General features: G+C 39.8%; 1 protein-coding gene across 1 annotated transcript in view; it reads right to left on the reverse strand.

The window, feature by feature from the left end:
• Positions 1 to 22,131, reverse strand: part of COL4A4 (collagen type IV alpha 4 chain) — a 162,149-nt gene that overhangs the window by 79,722 nt on the left and 60,296 nt on the right. Inside the window, exons 13-22 of the mRNA XM_025404398.1 lie at positions 19,995 to 20,075; positions 19,135 to 19,188; positions 18,793 to 18,852; positions 17,870 to 17,914; positions 17,501 to 17,554; positions 15,617 to 15,686; positions 14,693 to 14,797; positions 10,112 to 10,276; positions 5,941 to 6,030; positions 4,805 to 4,968 (exon numbers count right to left, since the gene is read on the reverse strand). Of these exons, the coding sequence (XP_025260183.1) occupies positions 4,805 to 4,968; positions 5,941 to 6,030; positions 10,112 to 10,276; positions 14,693 to 14,797; positions 15,617 to 15,686; positions 17,501 to 17,554; positions 17,870 to 17,914; positions 18,793 to 18,852; positions 19,135 to 19,188; positions 19,995 to 20,075 (888 nt within the window). The remainder of the gene's footprint in view (positions 1 to 4,804; positions 4,969 to 5,940; positions 6,031 to 10,111; positions 10,277 to 14,692; positions 14,798 to 15,616; positions 15,687 to 17,500; positions 17,555 to 17,869; positions 17,915 to 18,792; positions 18,853 to 19,134; positions 19,189 to 19,994; positions 20,076 to 22,131) is intronic.

A 22,131-nucleotide genomic window follows, 5' to 3' on the forward strand; every position in this document is an offset into this window, starting at 1 on the left:
GTAGAGATGAGCACACTGGCATCAGCAATCATCAGGCAGCAACAGTGAAGAGGAAGCCAAAAATGCACATAACAGGCATTAAAAACTCAAATGGACAAAAGGGTTGGGAGCCATTTCATACAGAGAAAAAAAAATGTCCACACATAACTCAACATCTCTGATATCACTCTAGTATAGCATCCTGTTTGTAGCAATGTCTGTGAACCATCAAAAAGGTGGGTAGAACCAATTTCTTAGTATAAATCAAGACATTAGAAAGAATTAGAAATCATAAAGTGCTAATGTAGGTTGAGTGTTGTTCTAATTCTTATTTTTACTATATATGCTAGTCATAAGTAGCAATGGGGCCTGGCCAAAGTGTATGTCATATGGTGTCCCGCCCAAGAAATGGATAAAGAAAATGGCCTTCTGATGAATAAATTATCAGGACAGAAAACCGTTCACATAGCATTTGGATCAATTTCTTTCCAGAAAGATACCAAAGTGGAATGCTTAATAAAGAAGACTTTGGTACTTTGGAAGAATGAACCCACCCCCAGGAGACTGAGCAGTTTATTACTCAGCACACTGGAGACTTCAAATGTATGATGAATTGCTCTAATGCTCTGTAGGTGTTGAATTTTAAGTACTCGAGTAGATCATAGACTTATTTGAGCTAGTAAGGAAAAAAATTATTAGTGCTGCTTTTGGATTTCATTAAAGAAACATTTACTGAAAACATTACTGAACCATTAGCAAACCATTACTAAATGGCTTAGTAAATATTACTAAACATTACTAAACCATTACTGTAGTTTTCTTTGAAAACTACAAAGAACCAGGCATTAGTCTGAGTACTGAGAATACAGCAGTTAACTAGCGAATAAACGTGTAATCTAAGAGATTCCTAGGGTTCTCAGCAGCTTCAGATAGAGAGCTACTTTTTACAATCTTAAGACCTGAGATCACCAAATACTTGTGTTACTCTAACAACGGAAGCCCAGTAGCAACAAAAACTCCTCTCTGGGCCGGGTGCAGCAGCTCATGCCTGTAATCCCAGCACTTTGGGAGGCTGAAGTGGTAGGATCACCTGAGGCCGGGAGTTCGAGACCAGCCTGACCAAAAAGGTGAAACCCTGTCTCTACTAAAAATACAAAATTAGCTGGGTATGGTGGCACACGCCTGTAGTCCCAGCTACTTGAACGGCTGAGGCAACAGAATCACCTGAACCCAGAAGGCAGAGGTTGCAATGAGCTGAGATTGCGCCACTGCACTCCAGCCTGGGTGACAAGAGTGAAATTCTGCCAAAAGAAAAAAACAAAAACAAACAAACAAAAAACACCTCCTCTCTGCCAGGCATGTCCTAGTTGTTCAGTCTAGATAAGGGACATCAACTGCAGATGCCCACAGGGGCAGCACCTGTCCAGTCCAAGGGGAACAAGTGGGTGGGCATTGGGGGAGTCAGCCCACAGCCACAGCAGCAGTGGGAACACAATAACCTTGTGCTCATAAACTTCTAATGTCTCAGGAGAAGCCATAAACCTCACATTAATAATTCAAAAACAAACACCACAAGGACACAACCAAACATTCCAGCAGGTCAGAAATAGCCCATATATTAGTCCATTTTTGTGTCGCTGTAAAGAAATACCTGAGGCCGGGTAATTGATACAGAAAAGGAGCTCATGGTTCTGTAGGCTGTACAAGCCTGACACCGGCATCTGCTCAGCTTCTAGTAAGGCCTCAGGAAGCTTCCAGTCATGGCAGAAGGTGAAGCGGGAAGCCAGTGTATCACATGGTGAGAGAGGGAGCAAGAGAGGAAAGTGGAGGTTCCAGACTCTTTTACACAATCAGATCTCCTGTGAACTAACTGAGCAAGAACTCACTCATCACCAAAGGGATGGAGCTGAGCCATTCATGAGGGATCCGCCCCCATGACTCAAACACCTCCCACCAGGCCCCACCTCAAACACTGGGGATTACATTTCAACATGAGATTTGGAGGGGGCACACATCCAAACTTTATCAGCCTGTGACAGTTTGCGACCTTTGGCTCGCTCTGCAGCCTCCTGGGCTTTAATTCACTGGTGTGTACCTTATACAGTGTGCAAAACACATGACTCAATCAAATTCTTACCAACAAGCCTCTAAGATGGTGTTCTTATATCCATTTTATAAATGCTGCAAGTAAAACTCAGAAGACTGCAGAGCTCCCAAAAGTCGGAGATGGGATCTGAAGCTGGTCCACTTGCTCCTAGGCCCTAGTGCCTTACACTAGAGCATGCTGGCCGGAAATCCCATCCTAAGGAACGCTGTCAGACTAAGGCAATGAATGCAAAGACTTGGTCCAATTATACAAACAATTGCAAAGAACTTAAGCCTACTTTTCTGTTTTCTACTTTTCTACCAATCTGTGGCTGCTAGGGCCAGAGACCAGCAGACTATCTCCAGAGCGAGGAGATGTAGGGAGGATGGAGAGACCCCAAGAGCGAGGGTACCCCATAGTCTGCACTGTCTTTCATGCTGTCTCTTCTGTCTGCCCTTCCTTTCCTCCTTTCCTTTACTTCCCTCCTTCCTTTCCTTCTTTCTTTTCCTTCCTTTTCTTCTCTCCCTTCCCCTTCTTCTCCCCCTCTCCTCCCTTCTCTACCCTTTCCTTCCCTAGTGCCCCATGGTATGACCCTGGTCCCTGACTATGACCACAGTGTAATGAATTTAATGCAGAGAAGCCATATGGACAGAATCATATACACAATAGACATCAGAAACGTGGCCAGCCTACAAAGGAAAGCCCTATGGAGCAACTGAATTAAGTACACCTCAGCCATGATAACCCTAGATAAACAAGCAGTCCTCATTCAAAGATGTTAGCCCTAAGTAGCAACTCAACAGGAAGCCACAAAAATATTTTAGAGCCATTAAAATCTTCACTAAGAAGGTTAAGTAACAACCACACACAAAAATGGCTACAGTAAAATGTTGAATTTAAAAAGGAGACAATAAAATGCAAACTACTTAACAATTGCAACCATGCTCATGCACATACATGCATTAAGGACCTAGCTTCCTATTGAGCAGAGGTGGCCAGTGCGCTTTGTACATGTGAGAAGGGTGCTGCTGGGACACCTTAATCATTAACTTCACTTAAGGCCCTCAGGTTGGAACCTTATTTTCATGAGATTTTCTGGGGAAAATGGGAAAAAGTCCTTTGGGGCTTGATGGTCAAGTTCCAGGCCATCCCAGGATTGAACCTTGCTAATAAGGAGGGGACAGAGGGCTCTCTCCATTCTCCAGGGGAGTACCCCAGTGGGCAGTGCTTTTATTCTGAGCAATCAGACAGCTGAGAGGCTTTGCCTCAACATGGGTTATCTGTAACTTTCACCAAATGAGAACCATCTTGAGATAAATCTCATCTACTCTCTGGCACAATATCACATAAACTCTGACAAAGCCAGTATTTATATCCTCAGCCCGAACTTCTCATCTGAATCCTTAAGTTGAATATCATCCTGCTGCCTACTTGACTTCTTGACTTGATTGTCTAACAGGCACCTCAAACCTGAAATGTCTCAAATAGTACTGCTTTCTTTCCTCACCCAATGGCCACTCCTTCCATTGCCTTCCCATCTCAGTACATGGCAACTGCCTTCCTCTAGTGGCTCAAACAAAAAACCTTGGTTCTGTCCCTTACTTCTCTTTTCCTTATATCCTATGTCCAATCTAACAGCCCACCTGTTGGCTCTATCTTCAAAATATATCCAGAATCTGACCACCTTGCACCACACCCAGTACCACCACATTAAGGCATTGGCTGTGGTATCTCACCAGGATTACACAGCAGCCTCCCAGTTCATCTCCCAGCCAAAGTCCCTTGTCCATATGGTCTATGCTCCACAGAGCAACCGGGGTGAGTGATCCATTTAAAACTATTGTCTCACTCTTCTTAAAACTCTCCCCTGGCTGTTCCATGTAGTCTAGAGTAAAGGCTCAGACCTGACCCATCTGTAAAGCCCCGTGGTCTGCGGCCCTTGCGAACCTCCAGCCAGTTCCCTGAGTTCATCTCCTGCTCTGGCCCTCTCTCTCTTCTCTCCAGCTACAACAGATGGTGATGGCGTTTATCACCACAAGATATGCTGGGTATTTACTTGATGATCTGTTAGATGGTCTGTGTCCTCTCTGAAGCTCTAGGAGGGCAGAGACTGGGCTCTGGTCCCTGCTGTATCCCCAGCACCTGAAACAAGCCCTAGAACATAGTAGGCACTCAATAATACTAATTAGTTGAATAAGTAAACAAAGGATGAATGGATGAATAAATACACTGTTTTTGTAGTCATTAACATAATGTTTATAGGTTCAAAACATAAAGCAGATATCACACTATAAATTAGAAAGAGGCATCTCGATTTTTAGGTCTACATGTCTGGTATGGTTTGGCTTTGTGACCCCACCCAAATCTCATCTCGAATTGTAATCGCCATAATCCCCATGTGTCGAGGGAGGGACCAGGTGGGAGGTGACTGGATCATGGGGAGGGTTTCCCCCATGCTGTTCTCACAATAGTGAGTGAGTTCTCATGAGATCTGATGGTTTTACAAGGGACTCTTCCCCGTTCATGCTGTCACCTGCTGTCATGTAAGACATGCCTGCTTCCCCTTCTGCCATGATTGTAAGTTTCCTGAGGCCTCCCCACCCATGCAGAACGGTGAGTCAGTGAAACCTCTTTCCTTAATAAATCACCCAGTCTTGCGTAGTATCTTTATGGTGGTGTAAAAAGAGACTGATACAGTGTCTCTTTTAACTGGAAAGATGACTGATAAGAGGTACTCACTGGTAGCCCTGGAGGTCCTTCAGCACCAGGAGGTCCTGGGTCACCTTTTGTTCCAAGCCAGCCAGGGAGCCCCAAGTCTCCCTTACTCCCCTGCCTCCCGGGAAGTCCTGGAGGTCCAGGGGGGCCCATGGGACCAGGCTCACAGGCACAGAGTCCTTCATTTCCTAGACAGAGGATCAATGGCAGATTTGTCATATTTCCTGAATAAAATCCCCAATAAGGGCTTTACTGTACAAAACCAATAGCATAAATGAAGAACAAAGAGTCCGATATGCACTTACTGCAGACTATTGAGAGCACATGCTGTGGGGGCTGGGTGTAGCATGGGGCACTGCATGGGGTGCCTAGGCATGGGATGTAAGGTGGGCATACCATTTCTAAACAAATGGAGGCTTTTGTTCCTGAATAAATTTATCCTGACAAATTCTGGAGAAAAGCTGATATCCAATTCTACTGAAGAAACATTAAAAATGATACAACTTTTTTATTTTTAAAAGTTTAAAAGCCTGTCCTTTGGTTCCTGCTGAAAAAAAAAAAAACTGAAAAAATTAATTGGTGTGTGCACACACCCTAAACAATTAAGGAGACAAAATAATATGTGAAGAAGGATTTTGACTGCATTGAATATTATAATTGATAATTCACCACAATGCATTTTCCAATTATCAGGACTTTTTGTCTTAAACAAATGTCTTCAGGGTAGTCAGATTCCTCATCTGTGTTGATGCTGTCACACCCACCTGACTCCGCTGCCCAAAACAGCTCCAAACAATTTAGAGTGGAGAAACAGAGAGACAGGCAATTGATGGGTCTTGGAAATATAGGTCCCACAAGAATCAAACATCAGTACTCTCCTCCTATCACTGCCACTCTCAAGGAATCAAGAGTACCTCGTGTGCAAAGTCACCATTTGCAGGCAAAATGCATGGCAGGTAAATGTTTCCTTTATATTCTAAGACACAAGGGCTTTGACTTTTCAGTGATTTGTAATCTCATAGCACTTAATGGAGTACTCTAGTGGGAGACTAAGGTAAGTAACAAATCTGAATGAAATGCCACATTACACGTCTCAGAAATACCCCCAATTGTCCATGTACAGTTGTCTTCTAGAAATTCTACATTTGGTGCCTACTTGCCTTTTTCTCCTTTTGAGCCTCTTCCTCCTGGGGGACCCACTTTGCCTTTTATTCCTTGTGGTCCAGGGTTCCCAACACTACAGTATGTCACTGTCAAGGGGGTAAGGGATGGGCAGAGAGAATCACATAATTTTTCTGACTGTCTTCCATAGAACAAGTGACTTTTGCACTCACATCCTCCCCAATGTGTTTCCTTTCCCAACCCCATTCTTTGCTCCCTTGTTTTCCTAGGATTCTTTCTGTCTGAAATAAGAATATACACACCTATAGATGATGCAGTGGTTATGCCATGCTTTTGCTACCATAACCATTGATAAAGCCAACCCTAATTTCAGCCCTACCCTAAATTAATGGGTTGCAAAACAAGATAATGGACAACAAAACAAAACAAATAAAAAAAATGGAGCCAGTGTGTGGCAAAGATATTCCCCCTCTCAGTGATCAATTCTTAGCTAATGAAGAAAATGTAAAAGCAGAGTTTGTAAAAACAAAATTTCAGAGATGTCAGTTAAAGATGACAGATAAAATGCAAACAGTTTGGCATCCTCCCCAAATCCCAGTAGAGTAAAAGAATATTATAAAAAAGCATAAACCAGCCTGGTGCAGTGACTCACACCTGTAATCCCAGCACTTTGGGAGGCTGAGGTGGATGGATTGCTTGAGAAGGTCAGGAGTTCGAGACCAGCCTGGCCAACATGGTAAAACCCTATTAAATCACAAAAATTATCCAGCCACAGTGGTGTGTGCCTGTAATCCCAGCTACTTGAGAAGCCAAGGCAGGAGAATAGCTTGAACCTGGCAGGCAGAGGTTGCAGTGAGCTGAGACCGCACCACTCTACTCCAGCCTGAGTGACAGAATGAGACTCCATCTCAAAATAAATAATAAGAAAGTAAATAAATAAATAAAAATAAGCATAAACCCCCAGGACAAGGAAAAAAAGGAGAGGAACCAACAACAACAAGTAAAAGAACTTGGCAGATCCTTGAAAAAAAAAAAAAAAAAGCTGAATTTGAAGCAGGAAGCTTAGAAAGCTGAGAAAGAACCTGATTTACCCCAGAGATGTCTCCTAAATTTCGGGAATCTGTACCTCTGGAATAAGAACAACAGTGAGGTCCAAAACAGGATGATTTGTTTAAAAAAACAGACCAAAAGATCCCCTTCCTGCAACTGGCAGCAGAAAAAGAAAAGACTCCCCATTACCTCTATCAAAAAAACCTAGAAGAAACACGCATCGCAGCAAGCTATTTTAATTTATTTTATAATTAAAACAGATGAGGGAGAGTATTGTATCCCTGAAACACAAACAGCCTGCTACAAAAGGAAACATTAAAAGAGAACAACAGCAATTGAAAATCCTTGAAATTAAAATAGATATAGATATAGATACAGATATAGATCATGATAGCAGAGATTTAAAAATTCAGGTGGAGGGTTGTAACGTAGAATTGAGGAAATCTCCCAGAAAGTGTTTCAGAAAAATAAACAGGTGGAGAGTAATAGAGTAAAGATTTAAAAAAAAAAAAAAAAGACATGTCGGATTGATTTCCTGACAGAGTCCAGAAAGAGAAAAAAAGAGGAAAAAAATGGAGGAGACAATGTTTTCAAAGGACACTTGATCTCTTCTCAGCCTTTTGGCTAAGATCAAATGCAAAGAAACACTTGAAGAAAATTTTTCAGAAATGAAGGACATAGGGCCAGGCATGGTGGCTCACAGCTATAATCCCAGCACTTTGGGAGGCTGAAGCTGGCAGATCACCTGGGGTCAGGAGTTTGAGACCACCCTGGCCAACATAGTGAAACCCTGTCTCTATTAAAAAATGCAAAAAATTAGCTGGGTGTGATGGCATGTGCCTGTCATCCCAGCTACTCAGAAGGCTAAGGTAGGCAAATCGCTTGAACCAAGGAGGCAGAGGTTGCAGTGAACCAAGATTGCATCACTGCACTCCAGCCTGCGCAAGAGTAAGACTCTGTCTCAGAAAAAAGAATGAGAGGAGAGGAGGAGAGGGAGGAGAGCGGAGGAGAGGGCAGGGCACAGGGGAGGGGAGGAGAGGGCAGGGGACAGGAGAGGAGAGGAAAGGAGAGGAGAAAGAAAAGACATGAAGGCTATGTGCTGGGTTAAAACTGCCCACTGACTGTGTGCAAGCCAGTAGAAATGTACACACACTAAGGCAAATCAAGTGGAATTTAAGACCCTGGAAACAAACAAAAAAAGAGCTCCTATCCAGAAAGGAAAACGGATTTCAAACCCAAAAAGTCAAGTATCTAAATGTTATGAGTTCTCGGTAGCCAGCACTGGAAGCTAGGAAACAATAGAAAATGCCCTCAAAATCCTGAGGAAGAAAGATTTCCTACCTAAAATTTTATACTCAGCCAAACTAGCAATCAAAGTCCACAGCAGAATAAAGGCATTTTCAGACGAGCAAGATCTCCCAACTTTTCCCTTTTATTGATACTTTTTCACAGGAAATATAATGAGGTAGTAAGGCATTAAAAAATATATGGGAAAAAGGGGGTCCCAGAGAAAGAGAGAGGACGGAGGAAAGACTCAGAATATTGGTAAAGGAAGATCTCAAGACGGTATTCTGGCAACAAATTAAAAAATGTAATCTGACCTAATCTGAACAACTCAAAAAGCTGCAGGAGAGATTTATTCAAAGAGCTAATACTAATGGAATAGTTCATGAGTTAGAGTGTATAATGATGAAATTTAGATAATTCTGGGCAGTCTGATGTTAAATTATAAGTATATTGAAAACCAAGCAAACAGACAAAGGAAACAAGACAACTGACAAGATGTTCTGGAAAAGCAATAATTTATACTATTATATGGCTCAGCTGGTGAAAGCCCTTATATAACCAACTATTCAGTGTAAACTCTGAATATTTATGTAACCAAAATTATGACAATAATTGTATTGTAGTTTGTGGGAGTAGAAAATGTGCACGTGTTGGGTGGGGAGTTGGCGAAAGAAAGCTAAATTCATCTTCTGTAGAGGAAAGTCAAAAGATAATGCTGAATTGGAAAAATTGAGAAATAGCAATACAAGTACATCGAATGTCAGTATAGAGGCGAATAACAAAAGATCCAGTCACATGTGTTGAAATGATTGCCCTTGGTGAGGAAGGATTAGGAGAAGGAGTTGTGGGGGACTTCAGTTGTCCATACCATGCCTTGTAGAACAGTTTGACTCTTAAACCTGAAACTGCCCTTGCAAAAATTCTCACAGTGAAAACATTGTGACAGTGAAAGAGATATCACCTAAATAACTTCATCTTGTCTTTAGCCTCTAAACTGCCCTTGGCCATTTCTGAGCATGGGCCAAGCTAACTTTGAAAGAATTTAGTATAATTTAAATGATAATAGCCCTTCCCAAAACTAAACTGCCTTTATAATGTTAATAAAAGGCCACCAGGTAAACAAAACAAAACAAGAAGGGCCTGTATTCTGCTAAGAGGTAGGTATACTTAAATGATTAGCAGCATTATTATTCCAGAGGTCTCAAGATTTGCAACTTCCCCAATTATTCCCATAAATAATATGACTGTTATAAAACCTAAGATGGGCCTTTTGAGATGTCTTTTCAGACTTTCGTGTTTCTGATGACTGGATGGCTCCACCTAGACCCAAGACTCATGACTCAAGGATCCCGTGGCCCCCACCCAGAAGTGGATTCAGCACGTTTCATCCCCAGCCCCCTGCCTGACAAACTATCTTTACAAAACGCTAGCCTCCAAATTTTCGGAGAGGCTGATTTTAGTAATAATAAAACTCCGGTCTTCCATTTAGCCAGCTCTATGTATGTTAAATGCTGTCTCTATTGCAATTCCCCTGTCTTGACAAATTGGTTCTCTCTGGGCAGTGGGCAAAATAAGCCCACCGGGCAGTTACAAACCAAGCCCATATATAACTCTGACGAAAATTAAAACTATATTTAAAAAATGAAAATTGGTATTATTTTACAAAGTTCTATCATTTACACCGAAACTCCTAACCAAATGATTGCACATACTTTAATTGATGTGAAAGTCCAACTTCTGTTTATTTGTTTGTAAAAGACTACCAACTTAGCTCACAAAACATCATATAACTTTTAAAATATTTAAAAACTACGCTTTCTGAATGACAAAAGCAGCATGAATGCTAATGGGTATGAATAAGGAGTACTTTACCACTTGATCCTGGGAGGCCCTGCAGGCCTGGTGCTCCAGGCAAGCCAGGTGATCCTGGCTTCCCTGGTTTTCCTGGAGCAGAATCAGGTCTCCCAGGAATACCAGCTTCTCCTGGAAGCCCAGGAAGACCAGGAAATCCTTGTGGCCCAGGGGGTCCTATCATGCCTGCAAGATAAATCAAGAATGAAAATTACATATACTCTCAGTAAACGTCTCTGTAGAAGAAATCAACATCAGTACACACTTGCTTAGGTTATCGAATTTTTTAACGGGAAAGAGATGGAGTTGGAGGCCATTATGCTAAATGAAATAAGCCAGACACAGAAAGACATACTGCATGATCTCACTTACGTGTGGAATCTAAAATAGTCAAACTCATAAAAGCAGAGAGTAGGATAGTGGTTGCCAGGGGCTGGGGGAAGAGAGGAATGGAGTGATGTTGGTCAAAGGGTACAAAACCTTAGTCATGCAAGATGAATAAGTTCCAGAGATCTAATGTACAGCATGAAAATGATAGTTAACAATACTGTGTCTTATATTTGAAATTTGCTAAGAGGCTAGATCTAAAGTAAATCTTCTCACCACCCCCCATAAATGATAATTTTGTAGACGTGACAAATAGGTTAATTAACTGGAATGTGGTGATCATTGTACAATGTATACATATATCAAAGGATCAAGCTGTGTGTCTTAAATATAAACAATTTTTATATGTCAGTGATATCTCCATAAAGCTATTTTTTAATGCTGTAGATGACAGCTTTCAGAAGTAGAAAAAAAATAAGTGATGTATAAAGTTTGCTTTGCCACAGAACAGATTACTAGTCATAAAGCAGGAGTTATAATAATTTGAATAAGCTGCATTAAAAGAAAAAAACGTAACTCAAAAATAAAGACAATATACCAGCCATTAAAATGTCTTGCCTCCTTTGAAATAAGCACATAGTGGAAAGAAATGGGTTTAGAGAATGAAATTTTCTTACCTTTTCCCCATTCTTTAGGGTTATCGGGGAAGAAACATATTTGATTTAATTAAAATGATTACTTTTTCAATCTTTCTACCTTGATAACTTGGTAAAAATAATTCAAATAAACATATTAGCATACTTAGTAGGTAAAAATATAGACCCACATAATCAACTACATAGAACATAAAATATTGCACCTATCACAGCTGCCCAGGTTGATGGGGAAGGATGGAGGTGCCTGATTTGAACTTGGCCTCTCCCTCTCCAGCCAGGGGACCTTAAGCAGGTTATTCAACTTATTGAGTAGTCTGTATATACCTTCAGAGGCTTGTTATGAGGATTAAAGAAAATAATCCATGTAAGAAGCTTAGTGTAATATCCAGCAAGAGCACATCCTCAGTGAATGTTCAGATGTTCAGTGTGTTCAGACGAGGTCAGAACAAATAATTAACAGCAGGAAATCCTTGACAATCCCCTTGACATCCTACTCCCCTTGCTGCTGTCTTTGGCTTAAAGATAGCTGAAAGCTGGCCAGACCCGGTGGTTCATGCCTGTAATCCCAGTACTTTGGGAGGCCGAGGCAGGCGGATCACCTGAGGTCAGGAGTTCGAGACTAGCCTGGCCAAAATGGTGAAACCCCATCTCTACTGAAAATACAAAAATTACCTGGGCATGGTGGCAGGTGCCTATAATCCCAGCTATTTGGGAGGCTGAGGTAGGAGAATCACTTGAACCTGAGAGGCAGAGGTTGCAGTGAGCCGAGATCTTGTCATTGCACTCTTGCACTCCAGCCTGGGCAACAAAAGTGAAGCTCCATCTCAAAAAAGGAAAAAAAAAAAAAAAAGAGAGAGAGAGAGCTAGAAGCCTCTGTGAGAGTGGCCACCTCTCACAGCTTCCTTTTCCTAAGTGTGTCTGGCTCCAGATCCTCTCTATGGAAGACTGCGTTTTTCACTGATGCCCATCACAGGAGCTCTGTCCCACACCCTCTGGTTGAACTTTGACATTTCTCTATCAAAAGGTGGCGTGTTTCCTCCCTCTGAATAAGGCCATTAGAAAAGATGATTCAGCTTCTGCCTTGTGAGCCAAAACACTTGTGGCTGGAGTTCTGAGCTACCATATAAGCAATGATAAGAAGCTACCATATTGTAAGGAAGCCTTAGTACAGAGCCCACGCAGGGAGGCTCCTGAGACTATACAAGAGAAATCAGAGAGAGGTGTCCAGTCAGGCCCAGCCCTTCCTGAACTCTTAAACTGCAGAAAGAGTGAGAGGTACTGTACTGATTGCTATTGTTTCATACCACGAGGTTTTAGGAAATTTTTTCAGCAAGAGATAACTGAAACCCTGTCAGTAATCAGTAATGTAGCATGTTTATTAAATTAATGGCTGTCATTATTGTGTCCATATGTGCTGGGCTTCCGTAGACTTACAAACATATGCACTCCTCGAACAACCCTGCAAAGTTTATACCGTATAGATGAGGCACAGGAAGTTTAGGCCAAATATCCGTAGTAATAATAGCTAACATATTGAATCTTTACTATACACTAGACTGCAGTCTAAAGGCTGTATACATATTATTTCTTTCACCCCAAGACCTTGTTTTACACATAAGAAAACTGATGTACTGACAGGTTTAATAAATGTCCAAGACCACACAGCTTGCGAGTAGGAGAAACTGGAACTTTTCTAGTTCATAGTGCGAATGCTTAAGTATGTCACTGCACCACATTATACTATATGACTTTCACGAAATGCTAAGGTGGGATTTGATTACAAGTGTCTGACTCTAAAATTGTGCTTATCTCATGGTAAATACTGTAGATAATTACCAAATTATCTACAAGATATTGTATGCATTGTATATATAGTAAATACTATAGATATTACCAATAATATCTATAATTACCTATAAATTATATATTCTAGTACATAATAGGACTAGATACACTCCTGTGCTTAGAATAAAATGAAAACAAGCCCGTGTGGATTTGGCTGCCATCTTGTCTTCATGCCATTTCTAAGACCTGATGTGGACTCTAGACAATCAGTCATTGGATGAACCTGGGTGCTGCCTGCTGCCTTGTCCCATTGCCAAGAAGAATGCTTAGCCACCTGCCAACAGGGAGAATGGGCTACAGTGTGTGGTATATTGCAGTATTGTCCACCCAACTGTAGAGCATGAAGTCAATAGAGTCAGTTGTTGACAGCATTACATTTTTTTATTATAAAAGAAATGAATGGGATAGTGTGTCACATGTATACTTTTGTGTATTTTTGTCTCAGTCACCTGTACATATGGATACATACATGTTCGTGTAATGTAAATGTATGTTTTGCATATAAATGTAATGTAAAATCAAATGCATTTCTTACTATGGGTCATAGTCAAGATTTGAAAGCTATTGGGTTGATCTATTTTTTAAAACCTTGTGAATTAAGGGATTTCCTGGGTTTGAATCCACTAGAGACACTTGTTACTTACTATCAGATTTTCGTTTTAATCTGCTGGAGACACTATTCTATTACAAACAAGACTGAATGGAGAATTCTGAGACCAGAGTCCAGTGCTTTCTGACCAACGGAATACTCTATATGATTTATATGCTCCTGAGTCAGTTAGGCTAAGGCTGTGCTATCTAAAGATTAAGTGAACTAGACAAAGCTTTTCCAGCTTTGTGGTTATCGAATCCCGCAAACTGAAAGCTAGATTCATGGAAGATTAAACAAGAGTTTTGTAGTTAGCAGTTGAATATCTCAGAAAACTTCTCACTTCTTCTCGGTAAATATAACAAGGGACACAGGCTGGGTAAAACTTCGTTTATTCAAGACTTTTCTCCTCACGGGTTTAATCAGTTCCTCTGGGTTCACAGACTGCAAATACCCTCTAAACTTCAATTCCTAGTCTTACTAGGAATATTAACCAGCACAGCACCTGAAGGAGTTCAAAGTCCTTATGCCAATAGGACCCTTTCCCAGGCTTTTTACCAAATGCCACTGTGGCCCATCATTTTCTTATTTTTGTTTTTATTTTGAGAGGAGGGAAGAAGACTTTTTTAAAGTAATTATGAATGCAAGTTTTTTTAATCATAATTTTTACTTCCACCTTTCATGCAGGAGATTTAAGCAAGGGATTAGGTGAACGTACTAAATTTTACAAGTAGATGTCAACAGGGAGAGCCTTCCAGAAGGGTGGGAAAACATGGGGGAACACTAACCCTAGCAGTGGTTTCCAAGCCTTATATGCATGTGATAATTTTGTGGGAGGTCTGTTATACACACATGTTCCTTACAACACCCCTGTGATATTGATTGAATGTTCTGGGGTGCAGCTGAGAAACCTGTATTCCTCCCAAGTAAGTGATTAATTGGTTTGAGTTCAGTGGTTCTTAACCCTGACGATATATTACAAATATGGGGGCACTTCTACAGTATCAGATCCCCAGGCCCATCTCCCAGGAGTCCAACATTCTTGGTCTGGGGTGTGCACAGGCATTGGTATTATTTTACACAATCCTAAGGTGATTCCAGTATCAGTTACAGTTGAAAGCCACTGGTGCCAATGATGATGCAGGAAATCTGACCTGTAAAGCCAGGGCATCAGGGCATCCGTACCTGCACAGGCTTCCCCTGGTCTGCCCAAGAGACCTGGGGGTCCAGGTGGTCCAACATCCCCTGTTTCTCCATAGCGGCCAGGGAATCCTGGGTCCCCTGGTGGGCCTGCCAAAGATAATGGCACATGAGAACAAACAAATGATATGTGCATTTTAAAATTCAGACAACAATTACTTTTTGTGAGACTCAGTAAAGTATAAATATGAGACGTTTTTGCAGTTTCTCATTACATTTAAAATGAAATACCTGAAATGTGAACCCCTTTGGCTGTGCCTCTTCCTCAGACACGTAAGTTGAGTGGGGCTCTTTGTCTTTGATTTAGGCTATTCTTTTTGGCAGCAGCATCTTGATAGGTGTTAGTCATACAGTTTTGTTTTTGTTTTTGTTATTTTTTTAGATGGAGTCTTGCTCTGTCACCCAGGCTGGAGGGCATGATCTCAGCTCACTGCAACCTCCAGCTCCCAGGTTCAAGTGATTCTCGTGCCTCAGCCTCCCAAGTAGCTGGGATTACAAGCATGTGGCACCACATCTAGCTGATTTTTATATTATTAGTAGAGATGGGGTTTCACCATGTTGGCCAGGCTGGTCTCGAACTCCTGACCTCAAGTGATCTGCCCACCTCAGCCTTCCAAAGTACTAGGATTAGAGGCATGAGCCACTGAAACCAGCCAATAAAATGGTTTCATACTATTTTTAGCGATTAAAAAATGACTTTCTGAAAGATGACATAATAACAATCCCAGCATACAGTTTATGTACTGAAAAAACCTCAGGCACATGTATAATTATACACTCATGCTAAAGTTTGTGCATTCAGCCTGCCTAGTGTGCAAGCTATGGAAATACTGGGCCAGACTCTTCTGTCCTGGCCACTCAACTCCTATTTCTGCATAATTTATGGAGGAACTGAATGGGAACACAAACCTTTGAGTGGAAGAGGTGGAGTCACCAAAACACCTGGTGGTCCTGGGTGCCCTCGGTCTCCAGGATCCCCCTGAAATCATTCATTCATTCACTTTTTAAAGGAATATTAATTTTACTCATGTTGCCTGGCATTAAACCAATATTAGAATGACCATGTGCACATTCATATAAGAAGCTGAGATTATAGGCTTACTAGAGAAATGAAGTATCCACGGAGTTTTAGGAGCAGCAAAGATGCATCTACTCTCTTACCAACCAGTAGTGGAAGTAAATAGCAAGTCACAAAGCTTCCACAAAAGAAAAGAAATTTAACTCCAATGAAATTATTCTATGCCTATAAATTGGATACCTCTGATGTCACCAAGTTTCTTAAACATACTATGAGCATTAATGTCTAACATGGCATCGATGACTAATAGTTTATTCACCTAACAAGGTCCGAATCTGTATTTTATTTTAGCAGCAAATAGTGTCCCCCTAAATCATGTTCCTTTAATGCCACCATGGCTTTAAGGGAACACAATTCCCTTGCACATGCTGAGCAAGTGCCAGATGTGAGATCACAGAGGTTAAAAAGGAAAGAAAAAATGCAATGGTATTAAAAGCAGAAAACGCTCTAAAATGCCCTCTGTTTCTAATCTCAATATTATGTGAGCCCATGCATTTTTTAAACTTTCATGATTATTCCCCTTCAAAAGGATCACTTCGCAAAAGTAGAACATAATAATGCTTAATATGACACTGATATAATATGATAATCATGCATAATAACACACAGCAGGCATTAAAGTCATATACAGTCAGCACTCTCATGCAAAATATTTTAAAAACAATAATCATCCAACAATAAAAATAATAAAACAACAGAATATGACAACTGTTTACATAGCATTTACATTGTATTAGAGATTATAAGTAATCTAGAGTTATTTAAAATACAAGGTAGGGCGTGTGTAAGTATTATGCAAATACTACATCGTTTTACATCAGGGACTTGAGCATCTGAGGATTTTGGTAGCCTGGGGGTTCTGAAACTAATCTCCCACAGATAAAGAGGGACAACTGATATGGTTTGGCTGTGCCCCCAGTCAAATCTTATCTTGAATTGTAACTCCTACAATTCCCACCCATCGTGACAGGAACCCAGTGGGAGGTGATTAAATTATGGGGTGGATCTTTCCTGCGCTATTCTTTTTTTTTTTTGAGATGGACTCTCGCTCTGTCGCCCAGGCTCAAGTGAAGTGACCCGATCTCAGCTCCCTGCAAGCCCCGCCTCCTGGATTCACGCCATTCTCCTGCCTCAGCCTCCCGCGTAGCTAGGACAACAGGCACCTGCCACCACGTCCAGCTAATTTTGTTTTTGTATTTTTAGTAGAGACGGGGGTTTCACCATGTTAGCCAGGATAATCTCGATCTCCTGACCTTGTTATCTGCCGACCTCAGCCTCCCAAAGTGCTGGGATTACAGGCATGAGCCACCATGCCCAGCCTTTCCTGTACTTTTCTTGTGATATGAATGAGTCTCACAAGACGATGGTTTTAAAAAATAGGACTTTCCCTGTACAAGCTCTCTTTTTGGCTGCTGCCATTCATGTAAGACGTGACTTGCTCCTTCTTGCCTTCTGCCATGATTGTGAGGCCTCCCCAGCCACGTGGAACTATAAGTCCATTAAACCTCTTTCTTTTGTAAATTGCCCAGTCTTGAATATATCTTTATCAACAGCATGAAACACAGACTAATGTAACAACTGAATAAAATATTAACTGTGTCTCTTCTAAAAATTACATTCTTGAATGATTCCTGGCAATACTTTTAAAAATAAATTAGGTAACATTAAGGATATAAACTTTTATCAGAATATATTCAAATAGGCTCACTTTTTACCTTTGGGCCAAGAAATCCAAATAGCCCAGGATCTCCAACCAGTCCTAGTTCTCCCTATAAACAAGCACAAACATGCCTTTAAAAAAAAAAAAAAAAAGTGACTGGGTGACAAATTATCTCATTCTTATTTAATTTAAGCAACACATTGCCCACTGAGACCATGCAAAGTCTTAACACTGTTCGTCGGCTGCATCAGACAATCTTGTGCTTCAATTTTTACACCCACAGCTAAATCCTGCAATCCATAAAATGAATGTGTCTGCCTTCCTAATTACTGTGTTTGCACGCAACAGTACAACTTCTGAATTATACTAAATTGCATTTACTAGTGAAAATGTATTTATTATCTCTATAATGAGGTACATTTACCTTTAATCCTGGGAAACCTGGAGATCCATAGGAACCAGGATCCCCCTAATAAATTCACAAAAATCAGGATAAACAGAATTAAATCAAAATGCATTAACCAGCTCAATGCATCATTTTTCACCTTGTCAAATTGTTCCATGGATATTTGGTCTTGTTTGCAAAGCTAGCTGAATAAAAGGAAATAAATATAAAATAGGTTCCATTTCTTTATAACATTTGCTACTTGAAGTGACCTTTATTCTTATTCAAAAAATTCCTGTCATTGCCAGTGTTTTAATTAAGAATGTATTTTTGTTGTCGTCGCTTTTCCAATTTTAATTTATTTAACTTAGTGCTTGCACTGGGCCAAATATCTTTAAAATCCCTACAATATAATTTGCCTGGAAATGAATAGTTGCTCTGTGCATCATTAGCAATAAAAATGACCATGGAAACCAATATTGCCCCATTCAGTACTAAATCTAGAACCAAAGAAACTCATTGTCTATGCCAGCTGCGGTCTGGCCTCCATGGTGACTCTATGAATGGGCTTTCTATCAGTGACACGTGGTGATGTTTGGAGCTTAATATTATATTTATTTCTAGCTACTGCCTCTAGATCACCATGTTGTTTTATCAAATAGACTTAAATTAATTATTCCAAACTACTTTCATACTGACACTGAGGTGCCAGACAAGAGATGTCACAATCCTGTTACTTTTCCCAAATTGTTCTATCTTTTGCTTGCCTGTTTTATCTAAATGATGTCAACAGAAGGATGCTCTGGGATATTTAACTATTCCATAATTCTTGTCCAAAATGTTTTGTTCTTACATGAGATATTCTTCACTTTTGAGCTTGTGGGACTACCGACCTGGTTTTATAAAAACATGAAAGAGAAGTATCTCCAAACTCACTGACATTAATAGCAAATGATGCTTACCCAAGGCCCTGGAAATCCAGGAATGCCTTTTTCTCCTTTTGCCCCAATACCAGATTCTCCCTTTAAGAGATGACAACATTTAGAGGGGTTCAAGCAACAATATTTCAGCAATAGGGAAAGCAAAAATAAAATGAGAAACAAAAATTATTGTCAGCAGCTTAAAGAAAACAACTACTTTAGAATAGAGGCTCTATAGGATTATGATAAGATAGTGAAAAATTCTGGTAATATATATTAGCACTTAAAGCAATGATAAAGACCATGAGAAATAACATTTTAAGTTAAGATAGCACATCACACACACACACACACACACACACACAAAGTACTTAAATAAACTACCTTGCGTCCTGGTGGTCCTGGCAGTCCAATCATTCCAGGAATTCCTTTTATACCCTAAAAATTACAATGAATATTATTTGGTCTATTCTTATTATTTAACATACTGAATTCCATCTCCTTCAGAAATCATCTCTTTTTACAATCTGTTTCACCTTAAAAAACAAAAACAAAAAAACAAAAAACTTAAGAGATTACTTTTCACCTGTTCTAATTAGCACTAAGATCTAAGCACACTTGTAAACCAGACTCTATTTGAGCCAGTTCTCTGTGTGAGAGGTATATGCGACACCACAGTGGACCACCATGGAGCCAGGCAGCAGATACAATTTGGGAATGTAGTCATTGAAAAAGTGGCTCATTTTGAGCAAAGTAGAGAAATTTAACCCAGCAATTGAAAAGCAACAACAGAATCTACATGTGGCACCAGTAATATTAGCACTGGAAACTGACAGAGGAATTAATATTTGCCAAGAGTCTGTTATGGCCCAGTTCTATGCATTTGTTACCTTCTCAATCATCAAGACATCACACTCATCTGTAACATCTAAAGGACAACTGGGCTTCCAGTGGTCTTTTCAATCCACATATCAAAACAACGTTAACAAGCACATGTCATAATTTAGCAGCTTGAGCTAGGTCTGCCACTCAGCAGCTGGGTAAACTTGAGAACACTGGGAACCTTCCAAGCTTCATTTTCAATTCCGCACGATGGGACCAATAGTAGTACCAACCTATTAAAGTAGGTTTGTGACGAGTGCAGTGATGCACAGAAAGACCTCCGTACTTTCCGCCACAGATACATGTTCAAAAAATGTTTTCTATTGCTACTTTCCTAGGTGACATACGGATTTGGGAGTTACCTTTTCTCCTTTATAGAGACAAAAGTCAGGTGGCTCTACCAACAGGGTGGGTCCAGGAGAACCTTGCTGACCAACCTCACCCTTAAAAAAAAAAAAGCAAGATAATAAAAACTTCATATTAATTTATGTTTTGAAGATTTTCACCCATATATTATGGTATAATGCTTCCCATCCTCTGTGTCATGGATTTAAAATACAAGTCGTGGCAAGTACCTCACAGAATATAAAAGGATATGCACTGTTTTTCTTATAAAAATTTAATACATACTTATTGTTAAAAATAAATTTAAAAAATGAAAATGATTCTTAATCCTACTATCCAGAAGTAATCTCTATTAAAACTTTGATATAGTTTTTTGCGGCGGGTGTGTGTATATGTACTTATATGTGTATATAGGTGAATAAACAATTTGTTTTATGTATTTGAAAATATAATCAGCATACTATATAATAAACATAATTTAAAATATACAGCATATTTTATTAAAATTTTAAATAATTTTGTATTTTTCTTATAACAATATTTTGTGAGCGTTTTCCTATCATACTAAAAGCTCTTCAGAATCCTGATCTTTTTTTTTTTTTTTTTTTTTGAGACAGAGTGTTCCTCTGTCACTCAGGCTGGAGCGCAATGGCGCAATCTCAGCTCACTGCAACCTCTGCCTCCCGGGCTCAAGCGATTCTTGTGCCTCAGCCTCCCGAGTACCTGGGATTACAGATAATGCACCATCATGCCCAGTTAGTTTTTGTATTTTTAGTAGAGATGGGATTTCACCATGTTGGCCAGGCTGGTCTCAAACTCCTGGCCTCATGTAACGATCCTGATTTTTAATGCCAATACAATAATCTATCATAAGAATGTACTGTGATGTATTAAGCCATCCTACTCTGGTTAGATTAGATTATTTCTATTTATTTTCAATATTTTAAAACTGTAAAATAATAGCCAGAATTTTTATTTATGCCATGATAGATGTTTTTCTACTGAAGAACGTTTCTTGAATGAATTTTGCCACAGTCATAAATTCTCATCATTAATTAGAAGATAAATATTTTGTGCTTTTCTGGGTATTACTATTATTCTACACTTACTATGATCTTTCCTCTTTGTCATAGTTAAGAACAGGCTATAGGTCACCCATATTTGCAAACCAGGCCCTTACCAGCTCTGTCACTTGGGGCAAGTTCCTTAAAACCTCTCTCAGTCCACATTTCCTTACTTCCTTGAAACCTCATTTTTCTTCTCTGTGAAATGGAGATTGTAATATTACCTACCTCAAACTATTCTTCTATTGAATAGATAATATACATAAAATGCTTCCTGTGTTGAGGGTAACAGTAAATTCCCTAATATATAATTACTAAATCTACTAATGCTTTTGATAGTTGGGATTTTTAGAAGAACATCAAGTTTAAATGAAAAAAAAAAACAAAAAACAAGAGTTCAATTTCTACCTAAACCTGGGAAATTGCAGAAAAGCCAGGTTAGAAACATTGTCTGCTTTTTTTTTTTTTTTACTTGGTTTATCTACACACTTAACACAGTGTTGGTGTGGCACCTGCCCTAAAGATATCTGCTGCATGAATAAACCATTGAACAAACACATTAACAAAACATGAGTAAATGCATAGTAGGTATTGGTAAAGATAGCCACTCTTATTCTCGTAATTGAGATAAATCTGAACAAAACTCTTAAAGGCTGACAAGCAGGCACCTTCTTCAAAATATTGTTCATATTGCTATTTTTTTCATATTGTAAAAGTGCCATATACTCAGTATAGTCAAAGGTACAAAGAAGGAAAACTGTGAAGAATTAAAATGTAAAAGGCCCATAATTATATCACGTAGGCATAATTAGAAGCAACCATTTAGGGCACTGTTTCTTTTTTCTTTTTTTTAAATTATACTTTATGTTCTAGGGTACATGTGCACAATGTGCAGGTTTGTTTCATATGTATACATGAGGGCACTGTTTCTTAAAATGAAGTGGGCAAACACGTTCTAGAACATCTGGGAATTCTGCATCAATATTTTATTTTATTTATATTTTTTGAGACGTAGTCTCACTCTGTCACCCAGGCTGGAATGCAATGGCACAATCTTGGCTCGCTGCAACTGCTGCCTCCCAGGTTCAAG

This window comes from Theropithecus gelada, chromosome 12 (genome assembly GCF_003255815.1).
Source record: "Theropithecus gelada isolate Dixy chromosome 12, Tgel_1.0, whole genome shotgun sequence".
NCBI classification, from domain to species: Eukaryota; Metazoa; Chordata; class Mammalia; order Primates; family Cercopithecidae; genus Theropithecus; species Theropithecus gelada.